This window comes from Arvicanthis niloticus, chromosome 27 (assembly GCF_011762505.2).
Source record: "Arvicanthis niloticus isolate mArvNil1 chromosome 27, mArvNil1.pat.X, whole genome shotgun sequence".
NCBI classification, from domain to species: Eukaryota; Metazoa; Chordata; class Mammalia; order Rodentia; family Muridae; genus Arvicanthis; species Arvicanthis niloticus.
This window is the reverse complement of record NC_133435.1, coordinates 3,298,559-3,316,680: the sequence shown is the minus strand read 5'-3', so window position 1 is coordinate 3,316,680 and position 18,122 is coordinate 3,298,559. Positions and strand designations below refer to the sequence as shown.

Here is an 18,122-nt window from a genome sequence, read left to right as displayed (position 1 = left end):
AACAATGACAAATGACAAAAGCCGAGCTGCAGAAGAAAGCAGCCCATTTTACAGACCTTCAGGATCATGCAGGGGTTGGCCCGAGTGTACATTATGATCCCATTGTTCTGCAGGGTTCTCAGGCGCAGCGCCAGCTTGAAGTCCTCCTCTTTGCTGTTTTCTGAAAGCCGATACTTGATGTAACTGTTCCCAGCAAAGCTGAGAGAAGTGTGCCCTGCAAAGACACAATAGCACACATGTTCTTTAAAAATCCAGAAATGGCCGGGGACCCACGAAGCCACCCACACATCAGGAAACCTGAGCATAGACCACAGTAGTTACGGATGGAACCCAGAGATCTTGCCAGATTACAGTTTTGCATCCTGAAATATTAACCAGTTAGCAGCCAAAAATATCCCACTTGTTTCCTACTTAGAGCAACTTGGTAAATTCCATGATGTGGATTTTCTTAGTATCATTAATTAGATTCTTAACTGCCTCTTTCCAAATTTATTATTATTAAAAGATACCCTTGGATTTTATTTTTTTTAGACCATTGCCATCCCTCAGACACATTAGAGCTTCGCTGGGTCAGGTGGTACATGCCAGTAATCCCAGAAACTGCCAGCAATATGCCAGTAATTCCAGTAGCAAGAGGCTGCTGCAGAAGGCTCTCAAGTCAAGTCTCCCTAGATTATAGAGTGAGTTCATTGTCAACCTGGATGGCTTATTCTCAAAAGGAAAAAGCAAAGTAAAGCTGTAGCTAAATGGTGGAGTGTTTGTGTTTCACGAGGTCCTAAGTCAATCCCTCATAGTCAAAAAATTTAAAAAGAGTAACTTTCAGTCCCACAAAACAAGGAAAATTCAGTCAAGTCATTTTCCTGGAATACTTGCATTCATTCTAATGCTAATACCAAACAGCCAGCTGGTGTCAGGTGTTAAGGAAGGAAGCCCTGTGCTGTCACAATACTGATTCTCAATTATTAACTATGAGACTTCCATTCTTAGACTCTCTTCTCTTTGTCTGTGTGTATGTCTGTGTTTGTGTCTCTCTCTGTTTTTCTGTCTCTGTCTCTCTCTCCCTCTCTCTTCTCTGAAAAGTATAGGCTTAAGTTTGAGTTTAGGAGAAAAGGGGTTTTCAGAGTAAAGTAGGTCACACCAGACAGTGTGGCTATGGGCTTCTCAAAGAGGAGTTACCCCTATGTAGACTCTGTAGCCCAATTTACTTCAGCAGATTCTGAATTTGCCTGATTTTAAATTAACCATCTTTTTGATTTCTTAGCACTTTTATCATTACATTGCAGCAAACAGGTCAATGGCTTTGTAGAGTGAAGAGCAGAGAGAATGAAAATACAGCCAGTGGGTGATTGTCCCCAGCAACAGAACATCCTCTGTTTACAAATTGGTGGAAAGGGATGTTGTGTGTGCGGCATGTGTGCTGGGCTAGGGCCACCTTAGTGACTTGCTCAAGCTTCCAGGTTGTCCCTTCATTTCATGGTCAGGTCTTGGCTGGACATCAACCATGATGGAGTTTGCTTCCCATTTTTATAATAGGACAGCTCACAAAAGCTGGACTTCTAAAACCGCATATGCAGCAAAGTGCTTTCCACGTTAGGCATGATAAATCATATTGCCACTATCAGTATTATGATTATCATCTCTTCCATCACTCATCCCCCACAGCCAGGCTGTTGGGTTTGCCTTACAAGAGATAGTAATTATCTCCTGGATTCCAAAATTGATATCACTGTGCCTAGATGTTAATATACCTTATCACAGAAGATGAGCCTACTGGGGTAAAAATGGAAGAGATACTTTGAGAAATAAAGATGAAATAAAGTGAAAGAAATGAGTAAAAAATGTTAAAATCAGATGAAGATCACAAGGAGAAGGTTATTTGGATGAAAATGACATAAATATTGATTTTTTTTTCTCTTTAAGATAGAGAGGCAAATAGCTGTTTCCTGCAACATGGCATTAGCTCGAGCTTCCCAGGGAAGAACTAGCTTATTTGGTGTTCAAAGCTGGTCTTATTCTATGGAATGCTGATGAGACTGGCTCAGATCTACCTTCTTTTGGTTTGGGTTTTTATTTTCCTTTTAGGCTACAGATTTGTGTGGTCTCTGACTCTTGAGGGGGTGGTGTCTGCTCTGTCCATGTAGCAGCCCTCAGTATTCCATGACTCCACACTCTCATCAACCAAGAGACACGACTGTGGACCCATGGGATGGTCTTCATTTTACATACAGAGTCCTATGTTCATGTCTCCTTAGCATGGACTGGTTATGGCATGCCCCAGCTAAATATGAGAGTGATCATTGGTCATGTTCCATTCTGAAGGTAAGTGTTGTATACACATAAATGTATCTTCCGGAAGGGTCTCATCAGAGACATTTGATCAAGGAAAATTCACTGGGGAGTAGAAGCCTCAACCATGTCCTGTCCATATCACTCTGTACCTGAGCACTCTCCGAGTTTCCCCGGCGGACACTGGCAGAGAAATGGTCTCCTGCTGGCCTCATAACCCACACACTGCATATCCTCTGGACACGGTTTCTCCACACAAGGATCGTTGGACCCGGGGCACACTCCTCCTGTGGCAAAGGCAGAAGAAGCATGATCAGCATACAAAGAGATTTACCACCAATTTTATGGATCATGAGAAATCATCAAGGCCTGAGCTATATGTGATCTCAAGTGGCTACAAAGGGGGTACCCAGAGCATGGGCATTGGGATTGGCATCACTAGGTGTCGGTGCCCATCACAGCTCTCTGTATCTGTCAACATTCCAATGCCAGGATGTGTAGGATAAGAGCAAAAGATATCCAAAGCTTATCCTATTAGGCCAAAATATGCCAACGCTTTCTTTGGGCAAATTTCAGCTGAAGAAAGATCATCACTTCAAGACGCTGTCAGAAAGTACTAAAGAACATCCAAATGGTCATTTATAAGCACTGTGGGTTTATCTTCTGCAGAGCATTCCCACTCTGAAACACTTGAGGGCAGACTGTAAGACATATTAGCTGTTGATTACAGGAAGTGGGGAGGGGAGGAGGAAGGGACGTGGAAGGGAAGGTAGAGGGATCTTGAGTACATATTCCTAAACGGAGTCTAATTCTAAATTATGAAAGCACAACTCATTCTGTTTCCTAACCCTTTCTGCCACGTGATATTTTATTGATTAACTATGAGGAGTTCCTGCTAGCTACTTAAAAAGAAAAAAAAAAAAAAAAAAAAAAAAAAAAAGCAGCAGACTTATCCTTGGCTGAGTCAGGAGTCCATTTCACTTGCTTGATTCAAGCTTAGATGAAAGTTTAATCTCTTAGGAGAGAAATCCCTGGAAGAAGATTAAAGCAGACTAGGACTCAGGTGAATTAGGTCAGCATCCGCATGAAGACAAGTATGGCCTCATTGAAAGCAGCATGCTTGTCAAGGGCCCTGGGGTATTTCAAATGTATTTAGGACCTTTTCAACCGGGCAAGAGTTTAAGTGTCAAAGGACTCTTGAAACAGCGAATCAACTAAAATTAAGCCTCAAACGAAATGACAATTTCCCTAGTGGCTTAGTGTTCTTACTGGAGTGCTCCTTCTCTTTGAACGAGGAGCACAGCAGCCTTTAGCTTCTCCCTTCATTGGCAGGAGCTGGTCCTCGATCCCACTCTTCTTCATGACGCCTTTCCTGTTCATTAAGGACTGTCCCATGACACGCATCTCTCTGAGAGAAAGCAGGACTGTGGAGCTAACTACCTACAAACATTTTGTGAACTGTAGTCTAGAGGAGGAGTCATCTTGCCAGTACTAGCAAACTCAGGATTCATAATTCCCACTTTGCCATTAGCTACAGTCGACTTGCAAAAGCCACTCTTGACACTGATCCAGCTCTCTGTCTTGGAGGTGAAGGAATTTTAAACTGAATATTTAGAATGAGTTCTACTACTGATTCTGTAAGATCCAACATCCCAAAACACACCCTGAAATCTAGGGCATGCTAAACTTTCATGCATTTCTTATATTTTTCAGTATTGGTGGAATGTTACCTGATACTTGACCATCTCCTAAGCCACTACATGGAGCTCTAGTGAACAGTTTTAAAATAACTTTAGGCATATTCATTTAACAAATAATAACTTGCTGAATTAACCAGTGAGCTAATAAGCAAGATGCCTACGAAGATGCCAGAGAATGATATCCACAGACATGAACCGCACACACACATTACATATCAGATCAGTATATGCGAGCAAGGGATGTCCCATAAAAGGGATGCTCTGTCTCCTGGGAGAACATTAGACCTATTCATTAGGAAGAGAATGGTCTAACTCTAGATTGAAAAATGGGATCCTCTGAGTGATAAGAATGGGCCAACCATGGTGATGGTGCAGTTTTGTGCCTGACTATTGTTCACAGCCAACTTACGCTCTCACCTGCTGGCTCTACCATAGTGTGAGCGGCTCGGCATTTTTGACTCAGGTAATGGTGGCCTACACTTTCCTAGGGTACTTAATGTTGAACAATAGTTGGGTTATGCTGAAAAGTACAAGAACCTGAAGCTAACTAAGCAAAAACCACGTGGAGGTAGCAATAGACACACGCCACAAAACTTCTTATCATTAGACATAGTTTCTTGCTTACCTGGCTAGACCCTTCCAGTTAGCGGTGACTTTCAAGAGGACCTACATGCAGTAGTTTATGTACAGAAATCTCTTGCTCTTAACCTTCCTTTTTTATTTTTCTATTTTAGTATACCTAGGGATCCCATCATCATATGTTACTGCATCTTTGACATACCACTATAGATATTATTCATCGTCTGTTCTGGTTTGGTGTAACTGCTGCAGTGCTAAGAAATCCTACATTCTCCAAACCTTAATTTAAAAGCCACCATTTCAAAGAAGAAAGGATGGTTAGGTAAGCTCAGATGTGTGACGGTAGTAATATTTATTCCCATAGAAATTATGATAATACTTATCAAATAAAACTAAACATTTTTGCATGTATCTAATGAAAGTTAATCACTATATTTCCGAGATAATTCAGCACTAAGGGATTTCTGCATTTTATTCATGTCTGGCCTTTCATGACCGCGTTCATTATGATAATTAGCATAGAACTTGTCACTTGATCTGTTGAATCTCTGACTTTGAGTTAAAGCACAGATTTGCTTACCAGCAGTTGGATTTCAAGCCCACATCTCCTTTTCTTCTTGTGGCTTTGTGTCACAATATACAGAGATGTACATGATTAAACCATAGCTACCAATTAATGATTATTTTAGATCCAGTTCCCATTAGGAAATTTAGCATGAGTGTGTATGAAAACAGCAATGCAAATATTACAAGTGAATTATAAAGTGAATAACAATATTCAGTATATAATAATGTACATGTGTTTTCATTCTATCTGCTTGTGACTTCGATCAATTCTTCCTTCCTTTTGTTTTTAATTACCTTCCTATTGTGACGGGGACATTTATGGGTAAGGAATGTGACTCTGGCTCGTTTAGATACCTGCAGGAGTCTTCTGCCTTCATTCAGCCTGGGATCTGCTTAGCCATAAATAAATAGTTCACCCAGCTGCCTGTCAGGGAGCCCAGCTACAGGCTCACTCTCCTGCAGCCGACAGCACTACAACAGCAAATCCAAACCTGCAGGCCAGTCTGCATTTTGTATGTACCTTTGGTCGACAAGTTTATTCCAAGTAAATACATAAAATCATTGAGAACCCGCTTCTTCCAGACAGGTGAGACTCCATAGCTGCTAATATAGTAATTCTTTGCTCTCTATAAAGTGTCATAGAGATTAGATCCTTTCTGAAGCATATATTGTCTGAAGGGCATGACTTCAGCTGTTGATCCTGAATTAAGCCATGTGCTCCTGGGCCTCTGATGGACCCAGGTCTGGGGCTCTGGGAATACCTTGAGGATAAATGCTCTTTTCAGCAGAGGTCTGAAGTTTTCTAGGTACGCAGAATCCATCCTGCCTTGTGTGGGTGCTGAGGAGTTAACCTGATTTTAGAAATCCCATGTTTATATGATTCCATCTCAGGCAACTGTGCACACCTATTATTATTAAGAGCCTTAAAGACCCACTCTCTGGTGGCAGAAAGTGCCTCATCAGCTCCTGAGTACCAGTTAAGAGATGACAGTGTCAACTCCTATTGGCTTCTGGGAGGAAGTTTATCTTATTAACTATCATTAAATAATCCAGGTTTAATGAACCTGTGCTGTGCTCCGTGACAGCTCAGGGAGTGGAGGCCTGTAGACCTGCAGGCTCCGCATCTCCAGGCATCCATCAATGTGGAGGGGGCATGAAGGGCTCCCACTCTATCAAGCCAAATGAGTCCATTTGTCGTATGCCAGTGCAAGACCAGGCAGTAGTTGCCTCCATTATACCACAAAGGAGAAGCTCCATTCCCTGTTTCCAGGTCTCCTGAGGAAGTGTGACAGGAAAGCAACCAGATCTTATTGACAAGTTGCAGACCTGGCTAGTTATTTAATGTATTTACTCTGTAGCCTCGAACATTTTGCTTAGCTTCTGTGGATCACGACTGCCTTTCAGAGATCCAGGACAAAGATTCTTTACAGTGTTGTGAAAAGTGAGTGGGCCAGTGCCTGAGGAAATAGTTGTGAGGAAGACTTTGAACCAGGCTGTAAAACTTGTGAGTTTGCCACGACCTGTCAAGATGGCAGAGACCTGATCTTTCTACCTGCTGCCTGATTTGAGTCGGATTTGTAAACTGAGAGATGATATGACATGCCATGTGTATTGGAGATGTAAAGTAAAGCCTGGAGCCTTTTATTCTTCAGGCTCACAGGACTCATGTAGTTGTGTCTATGCTTCTGTCCCCACTCCAAGTATAGCCTCCTGTCCTGTCTACTACAGGGAAAACTCCTGTCTTTTCAGACCTATATACAGTCTCTTACCTACAACTCTGCTCCAAAAGCCAATGTTTTTTTTCACCTCAGGTAGAATCCTCCCGGACCTTCTCCACTTCACGCACAATCCATCACCTCCACCTTAGGCATAGTTAGTTAGTCTCTCTTCTTCAAGGTCTCAGGCATGATTCCTCACTCTCCACCTCAAGTACAACCCCTCATTTTATCTACTTTATACACATCTCCCTCACATTCTCCACATCAAATATAGCCTCCATCATGTACACTCAGACACACTGTACCTTCTCTATGTCATGCACAGTCCCTTAACATTTCCTACCTCAGGTACAGTCCCCTGCCTTTTCCATGTCAATCATATCTGTGGTCTCTTTTTACTCCTCCTCCTCCTTCTCCTTCTCCTCCTCCTTTTCTTCCTCCTCCTCTTCCTCCTCTTCCTTCTCTTCTTCCTCTTTCTCCTTCTCCTCCTCTTCTTCCTTCTCTTCCTCCTCCTCTTCCTCCTTCTCTTCCTCCTCCTCCTTCTCCTCCTTCTCCTCTTCCTCCTTCTCTTCCTCCTCCTCCTTCTCCTCCTCCTCCTTCTCCTCCTCCTCCTTTTCTTCCTCCTCCTTCTTCTTCTCCTCCTTTTCTTCCTCCTCCTCCTTCCCCTCCTCCCTCCCCTCCTCCTCTTCCTCCTCTTCCTTCTCTTCTTCCTCCTTCTCCTCCTCTTCTTCCTCTTCTCCTCCTCCTTCTCCTCCTCTTCTTCCCCCTTCTCCTCCTCCTCTTCCTCCTCCTCCTCTTCTTCCTTCTCTTCTTCCTCCTTCTCCTCCTCTTCTTCCCCCTTCTCCTCCTCCTCTTCCTTCTCTTCTTCCTCCTTCTCCTTCTCCTCCTCTTCCTCCTCCTCCTCTTCCTTCTCCTCTTCCTCCTTCTCTTCCTCCTTCTCTTCCTCCTCCTCCTCCTCCTCCTCCTCCTCCTCCTCCTCCTCCTCCTCCTCCTCCTCTTCCTCCTCCTCTTCCCTACCACCACCATCACTTTTTAAGGTGCAGCTATATCTTCCCCACCTCAATTGTTGGTGTTCTTTATACACTGGAGAAATGCACAGAGGATGTGTCTGTTTGTTCTTTGCAACTTTTCCACTTGCTGAAGGTCTTCAGGTGGAAATTTCTGGTTGCTTTCTACAGCACTGACAACAGAAAAGTGACCTGAGCTGAAGCCTCTGTACTTCTGTGCAGGACAAAAGGTGGTTCCCTGGAGGCTTTTGGAAGGTCTCGCTTTCATATTTATGACTCTCTTCATTGCCGCAGTATTCCCACACCCCTTGGGATTATGTCTGCGCCAGTGGCTAATACATCAGCATCTAGCAGTGATTATTAAGCTGCCACTTTGAGCTGAGTCCATTTCTTGATTTATGTCACTGCCTCATTATGCTGAAGAATCCAATAACTAATGCTAAGTCCCATGATCCAAAACCCACATGCTTTGCTGGGATGCTGTGTCTGGGTAAATGCTGGGTAAGTCAGTGAGAAGCCATCTTGATTCATGGCCTGCAAACAGATATGGGATATATTCCCCAGAGAATCCAGATTTGAGGCAGTCTATGTGGCTCTCCCAAAAGCAGAGACATGTCCAGGCAATAGAATGCTGGGTTTAGCCATCTTTTGTGTATTATTTCACCAATGGCCAAGCAGGGTTCTATTCAAGACATCCTCCCTGAAGCCATTTTGTTTGGATAGATTGTCCTTAGACAATTAGCACCAACAAAATCAAGCCAGAGAACAAACCCAATTCTAATTTTTGTCTACTTAAAAAACATCGCAAAGCCAAGTTTCATGTGTTATACTACCTCAGAATTCCTCATTTTTATTTTATTAAACTTTAAGAATGCATCACCTTGGCCTTCTCCCAACAGGCTCTCCTTCCCTGTCCTATAGTGTCTAATCCAAGAACTGTTCTCATTCCTCCCCATCCTGCCCACCCAAGCTCTGCTACCCTCTTGACATCATGATGCTGTTGTAGGCTTCATGGGGATAAAGCCTTTGTCAATCTACGTCACCTTGGATCTTCGCGCCCAGCCCGAAGTTGTGGCTTTTCTCTTCACTGCTTTCTTTGCTCAACATGCATTTCTGATTGGCAAAATCCCATCAATACAAACTTCATTGCTTTCAATTTTTTTTTCTTTTTTGAATTCCTCCAACTAAAACTGATATTTTCCACCTTTATATCTCCTCTGTGTCCCAATTATGCACTTTCTCGATCTTGGTAGTATGCAATTGTTTATATCAAGGAGTAAAGAACATTGGTGTTTGGCTGAGAAAAGAGGACCTGAGGAATCATAATTGTTCTCCTTAGCTAGTCAAGGCAGGCTGTAGAGCAGGAATGAGCCGGCCAGGCTCTGTGTGTAGAAAGGCTGAAGCTGTGGGATGTAAGAAGATGGGCTTTGGTGGAGTGGGATATAACCATCTGGAGAGACCCTGGGCTTGCTCTTAAACCTTAGCTGAATTTTCACAGCCGGGATAAAGCAGACAGGAAGTCTGTGGTGGGTGGGAGGCTGGGCTGGGTGGCCTCCAAGTTCCTTTCACAGTTGCACAGAGGTAGAAAGGTATTGTAGCTAACAAACACTTCTGGGAAGATGATCACATATGAATCTTGGTTCAGCCATTTATGAGCTCTGCAGCTGTGAGCCCGCCAACTGAGGTTTCCAAGGTTTGGTTTCTTCAAGATTTGAGGGAAGTTGACGATAACTCCTTTATAGGGTCACAGAGAGTGTTCAATGCAATTCTAATAGTGTGAAATAGAATTGGAAGCTGGTCATGGACCAACAAATATCAATTCTTTGTCCATCCCTGCTGCGATCTGTGGGTGAACTGTACACTTCATTTCCATGGCTTGGCTCCTGCTCTTCATTTGAAACCCTCCCCTGTGGCCACCTGCCTGACTCCAGGCATCCTGCCAGACCCACTCAGGTCCCAGTGAGGCAGGACAGAAAGACAGGAGAATGAAACAGGCCTTGGAGGAAAAAGAAACCTCTCAGCCCAGAATCTGGTTAAAGCCTCTTGCCAGGTAACAATCAAAATTTCTAGCACAAGCAATAGTCACTGTAAAGACTGCCCACATAGAGACAATATTTTTTTTTAAAGAATATTAAAATAATAAACTCAGCTTAAGGCCTGAGTACCTATGACCTCTAGAGGGCTGCGCCCTCTTCTGGCTATTTACTAAGAGTCTCCCAAACACTCAGGTTGACTTTGCTTATGGTGTGTGAGGACATCCCAACTTCCTACATCTTTAGGATCTAGAGTTTTATCTAATCAACTGCAATCCTGTCAGATAAACCGCAGGAGCCACCCTGTGATCTCTTTTAATTCCTTAAGCAGTCTTTCAACCACACTAACTTTGAAAATTTAAATTCTGTTAATGACTATAAAAAAGATAATAAAAAGTGACTGTCCTTTGTGAAGCATGCATCTAAGCTTTTGGGTCTCACTTTCTTCTTGTGTGCCTCTCTACTAATTCCTGAGTTTAAGATCTACGTTAAATCCTTCTTCATAAACCCCACCTCTACACTTACAATTGCTCTTCCTGAATTCATTTCAGGGGTTATCTGAATGGAGATGAGGTGAGGGAACTCCTCAGGCTGCCCAACCCAACCACAGCAGACACTACCACCTTCGGTGCCCGAGGGCTGCTCTCCAGGGCTGGGAGTGTCCTCCCTTGCTGGTGGAGGGCATGGCTACTGTCCCTTTCATCTGTCTAGAAGCCACTTGTCACTTATGGAGGCATCCCATTCATTTAACTGAGCCCTCTATGTTCCATTCTTTATTTCTTATTTGAATAAATATGACAAACCAGGCAGCTGCTGCTGCCATGGCTTCTGTAAACACACTGGCTTTAAATGCTGATGGTTACCTTGGGAGCCTATTCTAGACAAGTATGTCCTTTCTGATATATTTCAATTTCATATTTTTTGAGCAGCTAATGAAAAATTTAAGCTGAGGATAATCAGTATAGTCTCCTGAGTTGTTTTGACGTCCCTTCCTTTTGCTTACCCATGAGAGGTCCGTGACATCTATCACTCCGCATTAAACTTGCTGTCAGACTTCCTGACTGGAGTGACAGTGTTCATTGACTACTCAAAGTTCATGGGGAGTCATCTCAGGACATCAGAACTCTGCATCTCTCTAATTCCGTTAAAAGAAGCTGTTTCATGGTGCCTGGGATTTAATGAGCTTATTTGGCAGTGAGATTCACATTGGGTTTCACTTGTTAGCAAAACTCAGCACTTTGGTTCAAGATGCTAATGATGATAATTGGACCCAAAAATCTGCATGAGAAAAAGATGAGCTGGAAGTTGGGAGGGGGCGGAGTACTGAGGCCAACTCTGTATAAACATCACTGTAGAGCCCCAAATGATCACTACATTCATTTATCACGCTAATTATTCCACCAAGTGGTGGGAAAGACCATTTAATGAATCTGTCAGCCTCCCAGGATAAACAGAAGAACAGCCACACTAGTGTGTGAGTTAGTCTCTCTCTCTCTCTCTCTCTCTCTCTCTCTCTCTCTCTCTCTCTCTGTGTGTGTGTGTGTGTGTGTGTGTGTGTTGGGAAGAGTAATGTCTGTCAAACTCAGTGTCCTTGATTTCTAATAAATGAAAAGATGGCTTAAATGTTAACACCTGCTAACATTTTACATTCCTTTGTTCTTATTTAAAACGAAACTTTGGGAGAACTAAGAGGGACAATAGCAGAAGAATTTTTTTTTTTTTTTTTACTTTTGACATTCCTCCATGTTTGGTTTCCTGCCTGTCAGCAATAGAAGCACAAATGTTGATAAAGTCCTGTAACCCAAGCATTGTTCTCATGCCTGAATATGAGGCTTGGCACCTTTAGAGATCTGTCTTCCTGACATCATACCATTCTGACAGACCATTCCTAGCAGACTATCCTGCCAGGGAATATGGTTAATTGAGGATTCTTACATAAAAAGGAGGGCCTTTGTTATTATAAAGTAGATGTATTACTCCTTTTATTTATTTATTTATTTATTTATTTTTGGTTATTTTGACAAAATACCTAAGTAAATCAAACTCTAACTGAAATGTTGGTTCTGGCTCCTGGTTTCAAAGCCTTTTGATTCTGTCAGTTGTCTCCACTGCCTGAGGTAAGACAGAACATCCTGGCGAAAGACAGCAGTGGAGCAGGGCTGCTCTCTCCACAGCAACCAGGAGGCAGAGAGACACAGAAAAGACTTGAAGAGCAAAGTACTCTCTTCAAAGGTGTGCCACATGGACTGTCCCATCCATTAGAGATCCCTTCTAACAGATTCTTCAACCATGGACATCAATGGACATTAATCCACACATGGCTCTAGAGCCCACGTGGTCCATGCACCACTCCAAATCACATCAGTGGGGCCAAGGATAAAGTACTTTCTGTGTAAACATGAGGGAATTCAAATCCCCCAAATCCACAAAAAAATCCCACATCATGGAAAACACTGACAATGGAACACTAGGGACAAGCTTGTTTGGTAGATTAGTAGATTAGTCAAATTGGATATGTGTGTGTGTGTGTATGTGTGTCTGTGTATACATACGGATATACATATGAATACATATATGCATATGTATACAGTGTATATTAAGATCCTGCCTCAATATATAAAGTGCAGGGCAACTGAGAAAGATACCTGACATCTGTTTTCCATATGTGTGCACATACACACACACATGTACCCACACACATGCAGCAACACATGTACAAAATATACACATTTTACACACATTTAAAAATATTCTACCAGCTGAAAACCAAGCCTTTGACACACAGGTCTAGAGAATACAGTTCCTGATCTTCATACTGAATTGGTGTGTAGTCTCACTGTGGTCTTGGGCAGGACACATCAGTTTGTCCTTGCATTGTGTGATGAAGATGAGGCCAGGCCAGATAATATTTTCAGCTCCATTTACTTCTATATATTTTAGAAATTTACTTTCAGCTTCAATTTAAGGATGACTTAAAACTGAGGACTTTTCTTACCATGCCTAGTTTCACTAGAGCAAGATTTCATACATACTTGGAAGGGTTCCTCTTGCCTACCCAAGGGGCTCAGTCACAGAAATAATAGCATTCTAGGTTTACTGAGAGTAGAATTTAAGGGGAATATAGAAATCCTGTGTAGGAACATCACCGTGAAACATTGCATTTAGAATACCAGAATAATATGCAAGCCACAGAGCAAGTCTTTACACTAAAATAATAAGCAATCAAACAGGTAAATAAATAAGAAATCCACTATGTCTTTCCTGTAAAGACACTGCTCAGCCAGCCCACTCACATTTCTTGAATTCACATTAATATCTGAAAAGGCCCCACATCACAAAAGACTTCCCTTGGCTACAGGAGGGATGCTTGTTTTCTATTCTTGAGCTTCTTACAGCAGGTAGATGCTTACAAGCCAGCCTCAGTATCATTGGCCCTGGAAGAGGCTGTGTGCTTTTCCTTTGGAATCCTCACTGTCTAGAACAGGGCTGCCTCAAAATATTTTTATTTTCTCTGAGTTCTCAGAGTACAAGGATTGATGTGCTGCTATAGTTTCCCCTGCAGAGTTTGCCCTGTCCTATCCTGAACTCCTCCTGAACCCTGCTGTGAATCACTACACAGATTCACCAGCACAGCTTTGGTGCATAAATCAGTTTGTCTGCAAAGGACATCTAGACAAGGCCTGGACAGCTGGCATTCATAAATTGTTCATGGTGGCATCTGCCAGAAATGCATTTCACCTATCATGCTTGTGCTGAATTACTTTGCAACTAAAGTGCATATGTCACAGGTCTGGCCCTCTCTGCATCCACTTGATGAAAATGCAAACCAAAGCCACTGGTACCAGAGGGCAAATGCCCATTCTTCTAGGAAGCTCTGATGCAGTCAACGTGCCTTCTCCAGGGGGTTGAGGTTCCTAAGTCCTCCCTTTGATGGGCACATTTTCTAAACTACAACCAAAATTATGCCTCAAGAGAAGAGGCCAGACTTGCTGCCTGTTCTCAGCTACTCACAGGGATGGTTTTATAAATGGCTTCCCTTCTGGCCACAGTCTCTGTGGATCAAGTTTGCATTGGATAGAATAACTCCAGTATGCTTTCTTTAGAGGAGGGCTGTAAATTTATGGCTCCCAAGTCAAAGAGAGAAAAGAGGGGCAGAGAGAGAGCAATTCTTCTCACTGATTGCTAGGGACCTGTGACTGTACAGCTATGACCTTTGACCGGCCAAGGTCGAGGTTCAATGACAAGCAGGAAGCTTTGTCTCTGCAGCTCTGAGGTCAGCCCACCCCTTGACTGTGCTCTCAGACATCTGGGCTGTTTTTCATGGGGGCAAATGGTGCTGCTGTTGCCCTCTGCTACAGCTTCCTAACTCATTTCCCATCAGCAGGCTCTACCCTGCCCACTCTGCATCCCTCGTGAAGGATGTCACCTACCTTGTCACCTTTTTTTTTCTTCTAATCAGTCCCTGGCTCCTGCTACTCCAGGGTCATTTCTAATTCTTCATCCTAGTTAATGGCCTCAGTTGTACATAGCCCCCTCTGGTCTCATTTGTTATGACTGCCACTTCCTAGGGAAGCACTTTAATTCTCACTGGGGATGGGTTCCTTTCTCATCCTTTAAGCTTTCCTCAGGCAAGTTCTTCTCTGATCCCTAGGCTTTATCTCAGCCTAAAGGATGCCGCCTTTCACTGAACCTGCTGCAAGGGCTTATACTCCAAGAGTAAGATCAAAGCAGGTGGTGACAGTGGTTTGCAGCACATGCACAGTTTTTCATGCACCACATGCACAGTGACACCGATGGGCACTTGGAATTGGCCATCCCTCACAGACTAAGGTAAAGTTCCATGACAGTGGTGGCCAACTGGTCCCATTTCCTGCTTCTTCTACATCTCCAGCATCCATCCTGGATATTGGCATTGTGAGCAATACTATTTAGTTGAATGAGCGATTGGATGCAAAAGTGACATTTCAGAGTTGGGTGGTGTGAGGATTAATCTTTACTGTCAGCTAGATTAGATTTAGAGTCATTATGGAAATACCTGGGAGTGTATCTACAGAGGTATTTCCAGAAAGGTTTCATTGATCAGAGAAGATCCACTGTTAATGTGTGTAGCATCACCCCATGGTCTGGGGCCCTGGACTGAATACAATAAAGGGAAAGAGTGGCACCAGAATCCCCCACTCTCTGCTTTATGACTCCAGGTACATATGAAACCAAATGCATTGATTTCCCACTATGACTTCCCTGCAAGGACAGACTGCACCTGCAGACTCTGATCTTCTCTGGGTGCTTTTGCCAAATAGATTGCAAAAACCATGACAAAATTAACCAAACGCAGGAAGAGATGATTCGTTTAGTTGAACCTACCATTACAGGTGCAGCGAACGTTCCTATAGAAACGCGGACACACGAAGCTGATGCGAGCCGTGCTGTAGGTCATGAGTGCGTGGGAATCCAGTGACAAGCCCTGCTCACAGTGCTGCTCCTGACAATCTAGCCCCGAGCAGTTCTTTTCCAAGATGGCCGCTATATGCATGACGTTCTCCAGGTGTCTCCTGGCATTGGACAGCTTCTGGATCAGGTAGGCTGGCTTGTAGAACTCGCTGCTGTGCATCTCCACAGCAAACAACATGTCCAGCTGGTTGGTGCCCACCACAGGCTGGATGCTGATGATGCGCAGGCTGTCCTGCTTCTGGGTGAGAACTGCATTCCGTAGAATACGCCGGAACCCATGCATGTGGAGCCCCACAAAGTCCTCAGGGGACACATTCTCAAAGCGGATTGTGACTGTGTTTTGCAGCATCTCATGTACCAGTTGCTCCACGTGTACAACGACATCGATGGGTACTTGGAAGCGGCCATCACTTACAGACACGTTCAGGACATACTTCCCGCTGTCCAGCCCTCCCAGAGCAATGATTTTTCCATCGTGACTGTTCACTTTGAACAAGCTCTTCTGCTCCGATTTCAGGGCGAACGTGAGCACATCATACATGTCCTGATCTGTGGCGTGGATCTTTCCAATGACCCCACCAGGAAAATCATCCTCCATGGTGACAATGAAAATTTCCAGAGGGATGGCTGTGGGTTTGTGGGTGCTTTCCTCAATGACCCGAACACGGATATAGGTGTGAGAAACTTGCTGGGGTTTTCCGGAGTCTTTTGCCTGGGGACAAACAGAAGAGGACAAACAAGGAGTTAAGAATAATAATCGAAATATCAGCCTGTGGCAGAGGGTGTCTGCACCTTCTACCAGGTTCAAGCCCTCCTTCATCCCTTGTCATTATTCTGAGTATGGGCATTTAAGTAGGTTTATCACCTTCAGTCATTCTCTGGGTACTGTATTTATGGGCAATAAAATGTGTTACCACAATAAAGCCAGTGGGGGTGAGTCAGGGACTACCGGGCAAGAGTGCTACACGACCCAGCATATCTACACCAGGCTTGCCTTGTTTTCACTTTGGACAGAAAGCAGGGAAAAGTATCTTGTAAATGATGTTCCCACTCAGAGAAAGAATCTTTGTTTTCTGTTGAATTCTCTCCTTTTTGCCAGGACCAGGTGACAACTTTTGACACATAGAAGAAATGCCATTAGTTAAATAAGAATTACATCATAGTAAGCTTTAGAGTACAAAAGATGATGCACCAGAAGGGAAATAGGCAGCTTGAAAAACCCCTTTCTCTCTTAATAGAGGAACTGATGAAATAGTCACTGTGAGAACAGTCCTTTAATGAACACCCATCATGCATGGTGAAGGAGTCAGTAGTGTCATGTCCCAGAACAGGGTCAGGTCCTTGTGGTCCGTATCCACAGGGATCCAGTGACCCTGTAGACAGAGCTCGAGTATAGGACCTGTGCCTCATAGATGCAATGGGAAGCCAAGCCTTGGGCAGCATACAGGCTTCCCTTTGCATCTCAGCTCTGTACACAATGCATTTGTGGTTCTGAGTAAGTTACATGAGTTCTCTAAGCTTTGCACCCTTCACATGAACATATCAATAATACCAGCCCCTGGGGTTCTTGTGAGAATTAAAGGTGAGGGTTGTTAGAAAGCACTTAGCACAGGTGTCACTCATAGAAATACTTAGCATGTAGTTGTGCATATAGTTGCTGCTATTGGCATCATGAGCACCAATGCCTGTTGTGTTTGTCTATATGAGTCAAGAGGTCCTGAATCAGAGACTCCTGAAAGTGGAAAGGAGTTTGGCAAATTAGGTTAAACTTGAAGTCAAACTGTGGGTCCCTCCAAGGACACTGATGCGTTTGTGTTGCACAGCTCTGCCCAAGGTTGCCCACCCCAATGCCACAGGGCAGAAAAGTATCAGAAAAGCATAAGTCACTGGACAGAAGGTGGCAGGACAATGACTGTGCCAGTGATGGTGGGTGTTTCCTACAAGGAAAGCAGGTTTACTGTGGGAGATGTGATGCCTCCTCTCTAGAGAATGGATAGGGTGTGCAGAGAACTCTGCCAGGGCTCTAAGAAGACACTGAAAATTCTCCTACCTGGAGTTTATGTCCTGTGATATGACATTATTTAAATATTTGGACAAAGGATCTCAACTGGAGAGGTCACAGATGTGCCTAAAGCCAGTATTTTTCAATTTGGCTGGGAATGGAAGAGAACAAACCTTTGTTTATCTAAAAAGATGACAATTAATTCGACACTGTAAATACCCAGAATCACTGTGCCACCGTAAGGCACCCTTCAGAATGGCCAGGCAGCTTTCTGTGGGTGACAGTGGGTTGAAGCATCATTCAGTTTTATGGCTGAAATCAAAATCTTGCTGTAGGCAAAGTCACAAAAATTCCATGGTTTTGATCAGTGATAGCTCCTTTTTGTGACCCTTGCACACCTGTCAATTTTGCCTCCTTGTGCTGGAATTAATTAATTAATTAATTTATTTATTTATTTTTGTCACACAGGCCATTGAACTTGAAGGATTGGGATACTGGAAAGCCAGTGTCATCTGAGTCTCTGGTTCACTGGAGAAGGCATATCTAGCAGAGGCCATGACATGGCCAAGTCTTCTATGACAGTGTCCACCCCCAGGAACAGCCTCCTGAAACACTCATGCTGAGTACCGATCATTCTTCCTTCCTGCTCAGTTTCACATGCATCACACACAGAAGCTGTCTTTATTGCTAAGAAACTGAATTTGGGGTTAGAAGAGGAATGTTCCTTCACTATTATGAGCCATGTTGACTTAGTGAACAAAGGAAAAACCAACTAACAG

At 43.5% G+C, this 18,122-nt stretch overlaps 1 protein-coding gene across 2 annotated transcripts in view; it reads right to left on the bottom strand.

Moving 5' to 3' along the window:
- Fat3 (FAT atypical cadherin 3) overlaps nucleotides 1-18,122 on the bottom strand; it is a 451,748-nt gene that overhangs the window by 32,634 nt on the left and 400,992 nt on the right. For both annotated transcript variants that reach the window (XM_076925995.1, XM_076925996.1), the window contains exons 18-20: nucleotides 15,255-16,053; nucleotides 2,439-2,573; nucleotides 57-214 (exon numbers count right to left, since the gene is read on the bottom strand). In XM_076925995.1, coding sequence (XP_076782110.1) covers nucleotides 57-214; nucleotides 2,439-2,573; nucleotides 15,255-16,053 — 1,092 coding nt within the window. The remainder of the gene's footprint in view (nucleotides 1-56; nucleotides 215-2,438; nucleotides 2,574-15,254; nucleotides 16,054-18,122) is intronic.